Source organism: Cibotium barometz, chromosome 60 (assembly GCF_041138505.1).
Source record: "Cibotium barometz isolate CiBa-2024 chromosome 60, ASM4113850v1, whole genome shotgun sequence".
Taxonomy (NCBI): domain Eukaryota; kingdom Viridiplantae; phylum Streptophyta; class Polypodiopsida; order Cyatheales; family Cibotiaceae; genus Cibotium; species Cibotium barometz.
The window spans coordinates 23,405,866-23,412,690 of NC_141105.1; the positions used below are offsets into that span (position 1 = coordinate 23,405,866).

The window sequence follows — 6,825 nt, forward strand, 5'->3', positions numbered from 1 at the left end:
TATACTTGTAAATACATCATATAAGAATATAGCACAATGTAAAGATAGATAGTAAAAATAAAGTGCAATAGACAATGCAATAGATGGAGAATTAAAATATTTTTGAGACAGGTACAATGTGATGGTGATGTCCACCCATGCGCTCTCAAGTAGAGCTTAGATGGCGATCTAAATAGACTCTAGATGGAGGAAGTACTAAGTCTCGAGGGTGTGGATACTCATAAGCATTGGATACCTTAGCTTGTCATAGTTGTGTCCATATATAGTGCGATAGGTGGTGTGGGCCTTGGTAAAGATGTCGGCACTATTCTATTTTCTAGAAGAGTACCCTAGCTCCACTATCTCATTCTCAATTAGCTCTCACACATAATGATACTAAATCTCAATGTGCTTCATTTAAGCACGAAACATAGGGTTCTTAGCAATAGCCATGCAGCTCTGGTCTAAACTCTCATGTCTACTAAAATCCTCCTCAGCCATATTGCTTCACAAGCAGCTAAACAAGCTACCTTGTACTTAGCTTTTGTAGAAGAAAGTGTCACTATAGGTTGCTTCTTGTTGGTCCAAGAGAAAACATTGGAACCAAGTGAAAAAAAATCAAGAAACTGATTTCCTAGAATCACAATCTCCTGCCCAACCTAAATCACAGTAACCCATAAGAGTGTCACTTGCACTGTAAATAATGTCGTACTCAAGAGTACCTTTGATGTACCTATCCCTTGCTTCCAATGACTCTCCCATGGCTTGTTGGAAAACCTACTCAAAACACCAAGTGTGCAGCTAATATCATTCCTAGTGTTAGTGAGAAATCACAGTGCATCAGCATTGCACCTCTTCCATGCTCGAAGAATGTGGTGGAAGTAGGTTTGCACTGTTATTGGAGTCGGAGGTTCTCACTGGTTCTTCATTCGTTCCCATAATAGTTTCTAGAAGCTCATAAGGGTCTAGAATGGCATTGATTTTGAATTTCCAGAGAGTGTAGTTTGTGCCATCAAGCTTGCCTTCTATGAAGGCTAGTGGACGAATGTGAAGGAGTTGTGTAGTAGCCAGCAGCAAAACAACAGCAGAGGTAGAAGCCATCACTCATAGTATTCTATACAAAGAAAGACTATACCTTATATGCTATTTCTGCTAAGGGCACCTAAGCTCTCATACCACATAAGAATATAGCACAACGGATGATAGATAGCAAAACAAAGTTCAATAGATAGAGGATTTAAAATTTTTGAGATAGGTATAATGTGATGGTGTTGTCCATCCGTGTGCGCTCTTAAGTAGAGCTTAGATGGCGATCTAGGTAGACTATGAATGGAGAAAGTACCAAGTGTGGAGGGTGTGGATACTCACAAGCATTGGATACCTTAGCTTATGATAACTGTGTCCATTTATAGTGCTGCAGGTGGTGTGGTGGACATGTATATAACGCGGACGGTTATGCGGTATGGACGCGATCATTGCCCGTGTATCAAGAACACGGCCAACCATCCACCACCCATTAATAATGAACTTAGGTGTCCTAGGAAATATTTCAAGAATATTCTCCACAATGTCGGGTCCTAGCTAACGCTTGCACCCCTAACCATCTCCTAACCATCAATGGTCACAATAACGACCCCATCGGCGTCTAAGCCGGGGTTCCCACCAAAGAGATGTGCACCAATAGCTTCTCCTCATAATATATGTGCACCAAACTTAGATGTAAGATCCATGCTGAGAGGTGGGCATTGAGTGTATACTAACACATCAATGGGTAAGCTCATTGGCTTACCTTACCATTCTTCTTTCAATTGGCTAACTGCTGTAGCAGCTACTCTATGAGTAAACGTAATTACTCATCTTCTGGTGAGAAAAATGTAAGTTTGTATGTACCATAGCCTCACCATCAACATCCTTCCAAGTACATCTCTGGATGGGGCAGCCATCGTCGTGGAAAAAACCTTGGTCAATGGTATGACCCATCACTTGGATTTCCTTAGGAGGCTGAGCCAAGGAGCTGAGCTGTGAGCAATGAAAGATATTCCCATATATTCCTAGCCTCTAGAGTCCAGGGGCTAGACTTGCAGCGTGACATTGATGATTGGCCAGTGTCTTATGTGACACTATAATTTGTCAATTTTAATTATATATATAAATATTGTAATGATAAATTTGATTATAAAAAAAAAATGAAAGCTTCCTCACCAACTCGGCCTTCTCATGAAAAAATAAAATCACTTGTGGCCTTCAAAGTGTGAAGGCGTAACAACTTTTGAAGCAAATTTTTTTTCCAACCCAAAATTCACCTTGGCCTTCTAGGAAGGCTTATTTTATGCCCGTTGCAGCCTTCAAAATTTCAGCGGGTCATGTGTGCACGAGCAAAGGACAAGACGTAGTAAAAACGCGGGCCTAAAGATGGACGGTGGCGATTAAAGGTTATGAAATCGACGGAGGAAAGGGCATACCCGTTGGCGGCAGAGATCAGCTGGATGATGTGGATAGTCTCACGTGGAGGATCAGGTGCGCGCGGGGACGCCAACCGACGCAAGCACGTAACGACGTGGCACCTTGTCCGATACCCCACATCAGCAGAGTTCCGACGTGACAAACTGGTAGTATGGATGCACGTGGCACCACGGCGGCAGGGATGAATACTGCGTCGCACATTAAGAGTGCCAGGTCATAATATTTTGCTGAGCTGGCGCTCAATACCCGATAAACCCGTCGGAACGTTGGGCGATGATTTTCACAAATAATCTGTGTGATTTTCACAAATATTCTCTCATCAAGGCTATTTAGTAATTGTCTTAATTTCCCGATTTAGAAATTTCGTATCGATATATATTATTGGTGCCAAACCAAAGGAAAAAAAATTAAAAAATAAGGAAAATCAATCCACCACCCACGGTGTTATTTCTTTCCTTCACACACACACACACACACACACACACACACTGCACAGATAACACAGAACCAGAAGACGGAAGAAAGCAGTGTGTTCTCCTCTCTGCACAAACCACCGTCTTCATCAGGATTTCAACACACACATCACAGACCTGTGTGCAGATTTTGTAGTCTCATTTTCTCAAGCTTCATCACGATCAGCAGATAGTGCAGTACACTGTGTGGTATGGCTAGCAGATGGCCATGGTTCTCTGCAGAGAATCTAGCCGTATGTGGGTATCTGTGGATTGCTTTTTGGCTTTTTGGCTCCCCACTGCTTAATGCTTCTGCAGACGATGCTCCCCTCTACAAGGACCCCGCGCAATCAGTGGATGCAAGGGTGGAAGATTTGCTCTCTCGCATGACTCTGGCTGAGAAAATCGGACAGATGACTCAGATAGAGCGCACTGTGGCAGACCCATCTATCATCCAAAATTACTTCATAGGTAAAAACTGACAAAATCCCTAGAAATCGATATAATTATTACATTTGCAATGCATGCAAGGGGAGGTTTGAACGTTGAGGGATTTTTTTTTCTGTTTTGGGTGAATTGCAGGGAGTGTTCTGAGCGGTGGAGGGAGCGCGCCTGCACCCAATGCTTCTGCCAGCGCGTGGGCGGACATGGTGGATGGGTTTCAGACTGCAGCCTTGGCCACGCGCTTGGGCATCCCCCTCATCTATGGCATTGATGCTGTGCACGGCCACAACAATGTGTACGGGGCCACCATCTTTCCCCACAACATCGGCCTAGGAGCCACCAGGTATGCATAGCCTAGCCTATAATCCATCCTGCTAATCAGTAATCAGTAAAGTAACCACCCAAATTTTTCCTGGCTTACCTTGCTATCTGTTTTAATCCCAAATTGTTCCTGCCTTATCTTGCTCTCTGTTTTAATCCCCCTTTGCTCCAACAGAGACCCGGACTTGGTCCAAAGGATCGGTGCTGCCACCGCCTTGGAGGTCCGGGGCACGGGCATACCGTATGCCTTCGCCCCTTGCATAGCGGTGAGTACTACTAATGTGACTACATTTGCTGCCTCATCTAATTGCCTGAATTTGAATGAATTTGTTTTCTTCACATATGATTAACTTGTTAATTGTTATTCATTTCAGGTCTCCAGAGACCCGCGGTGGGGCCGCTGCTATGAGAGCTACAGTGAGGACCCCCAACTTGTGCAACAAATGACCCAAATCATCCTTGGGCTTCAAGGAACACCCCCTCAAGGATACCCAAAAGGGGTGCCCTATGTTGGAGGAGGGTAAGATATCCTTCACATTTTTCATTTTGTCGATTCTAAAATGCTCAATACATCTCATTTCTCTTTTGGCTTGCCCAAGTAAGAGTCACATCTTTCATTTGGAATTGTGAGCTCTTATGCAGCTCCATCATTCCACATGAAGGCATGTTGGGGTGGTTGTATTACGATGCCATGATACAGACATAGATCTTTTTGCATGTGTTTCCAGGTCGAATGTTGTTGCCTGCGCCAAGCATTATGTTGGTGATGGGGGTACAACCAATGGCATTGATGAGAACAACACGGTGGCAACTTACAACGACCTTCGCAGCATCCACATGCTCCCCTATTACAATGCCATTGCAGATGGCGTGTCCACAGTGATGATCTCCTATTCAAGCTGGAATGGTGTGAAGATGAGTGCAAATGAGTACTTGATAACCACCATGCTAAAGCAGAGGATGGGCTTTCAGGTAAAACCATAACTGTACCAAGATGTTGATACAAGTGTTTTGGTTGGCATGTGAGTGAGAGTCTTAACAAGTATTGCTGTTGCCATGTAGGGTTTTACGGTATCTGATTGGGAAGCTTTAGAACGCATAACAAGTCCGCCGAGTGCAAACTACAGCTATAGTGTGAATGTAGCTCTGAATGCTGGCTTGGACATGGTAAGCTTGTGTATGATGCTAGGTTTTCTAGCATGTCATGTGAAGACAGTGAAACTCATGTATTCCGTGTTTCCTTTGCATCTCTTAGGTGATGGTTCCATTCAATTATCAAGAATTTATCAGTCTTGTAACTGCCCAAGTGAACTCTGGGCTCATAAGTCGAGAGAGGATCAATGATGCGGTGCGGAGGATACTTCGAGTGAAGTTTGCAGCTGGTCTTTTTGAGAAGCCCATGGCAGACAGGAGCTTGCTAGGCATGGTGGGCAATCAAGACCACAGAAATGTGGCCAGGGAAGCAGTGAGGAAGTCTCTGGTGCTCTTGAAGATCGGCAAAGACGGTAGCAGCCCAGTATTACCTCTAAGCAAGACAGCTCCAAAGATACTTGTTGCCGGTAGTCATGCAGATGACATAGGCTTGCAATGTGGAGGGTGGACCATTAGCTGGCAAGGAAGCAGTGGGGACACTACAGTTGGTAAGCTGCAGTACAGCATTGCCCAGTTATTATGACTTAAGCACAAGGTAGTTTATGTTATCCATTTTTTTAAAGTTATTAACTATTAACCTTGCTTCCTTGTCCATCAGGGACCACTATCCTGGATGCCATCAAAAGCACAGTAAGCCCATCAACTCAAGTGATGTATGAAGAGTTGCCAGACTCGGGCTTTGTCGTAAGCAATGGGTTCTCGTATGCGGTGGTGGTGGTGGGGGAGCCAACATATACAGAGATGTTTGGAGACAGCAGCAACTTGACTATTCCACAAGAGGGCATCAACACAATACAGAATGTGTGCAGCTCAGTGGAGTGTGTGGTGGTGTTAATTTCGGGGAGGCCATTGGTGGTGGAGCCATATTTGCCAGTGATGAATGCCCTGGTGGCAGCATGGCTGCCTGGGTCAGAGGGCCAAGGGGTGGCTGATGTGCTGTTTGGGGACTATGATTTCCAAGGGAAGTCCCCCAGGACATGGTTCAAGAGTGTGGATCAGTTGCCCATGAATGTGGGTGACCAAAACTATGACCCTCTCTTCCCTTATGGCTTTGGATTGACTACTGGAGTGGGCAAAACAGGCTAAATTCTCCCTTCTGGGGTGGGCGTGTGTGTACCCATCATGCCAAGCTTCACATTGATTGTTTGGTTGCCATCATACTATTACCACTACAACTTCATATTGATTGGTTGGTGGTTGCCTTGGAATTAATTAAAATAATAATAATGAAAATGCCATCATCATCCCCAGCTGTTTTTGAAGGTCTCCCTGATTTTTTTAAATGAAAATTCCGTTCTGAGCAAATTTCTGAATGTTTATTTCTTAGAGAAAATGGAACACTTACTAGATAACTTACCTAGGAAATGTGGATTTATGAATGTTTATTTATTTATGTTTTCTTGGAGAAAGCTAGAAGATTAATATATATTAAAGCAAAAAATCTTTATGTAATACTAGGGTTTGCAATTTTTTTTTTTGATTCCTATTCTCTAGTTTGCATTTTCACTCCATATGTCCATTTTCACCTAGGAAGTTATTATTTAGTGAATATACTTCTTTTTTCTTACATAAAAAATAATAAATTACACACCAAACATAGGTATTTTTTAATCTATGTAGATTATATGTAAGCATAGGTAAATCACGTACATAGTAAAAAATTCATCTACATAAAGATGCAAGCTATATCTAGAAAAAATGTTATATTTTTACACGTTTGTATATAATGTATGTATACAATTTAAACATAAAATTTTGCATAGAGAAATAGTTCAATTTTTTCTCCATAGTTTCAAATAAAAAACTTGAAATCTTTGTACATAAATTTTAGAGAGTTAAAGATAACTAAAAGAGCGAGCATGTTTGGATAGCTCTTAAAGTTCATGATAAAATCTCCACATTTTCTGAACTAAGTCAATTAGATTATACATTGAATCTAAATTTTTTATTTTTTATGAGTCAATGCATAACTTCAATAATCATAACTTTATTTCTCGTCTTTTTGGTGTCTTTG

At 42.3% G+C, this 6,825-nt stretch overlaps 1 protein-coding gene across 1 annotated transcript; it reads left to right on the plus strand.

Moving 5' to 3' along the window:
• The first annotated feature begins 2,724 nt into the window (after positions 1-2,724).
• LOC147605142 (uncharacterized) lies at positions 2,725-6,058 on the plus strand. The gene is made up of 8 exons (XM_086794060.1): positions 2,725-3,365; positions 3,477-3,681; positions 3,835-3,925; positions 4,034-4,179; positions 4,388-4,631; positions 4,722-4,826; positions 4,915-5,299; positions 5,410-6,058. Exons 1-8 carry the CDS (start codon positions 3,107-3,109, stop codon positions 5,895-5,897), a joined length of 1,923 nt encoding a protein of 640 aa, XP_086650186.1. The 5' UTR covers positions 2,725-3,106; the 3' UTR covers positions 5,898-6,058.
• The last annotated feature ends 767 nt before the right edge of the window (positions 6,059-6,825 follow it).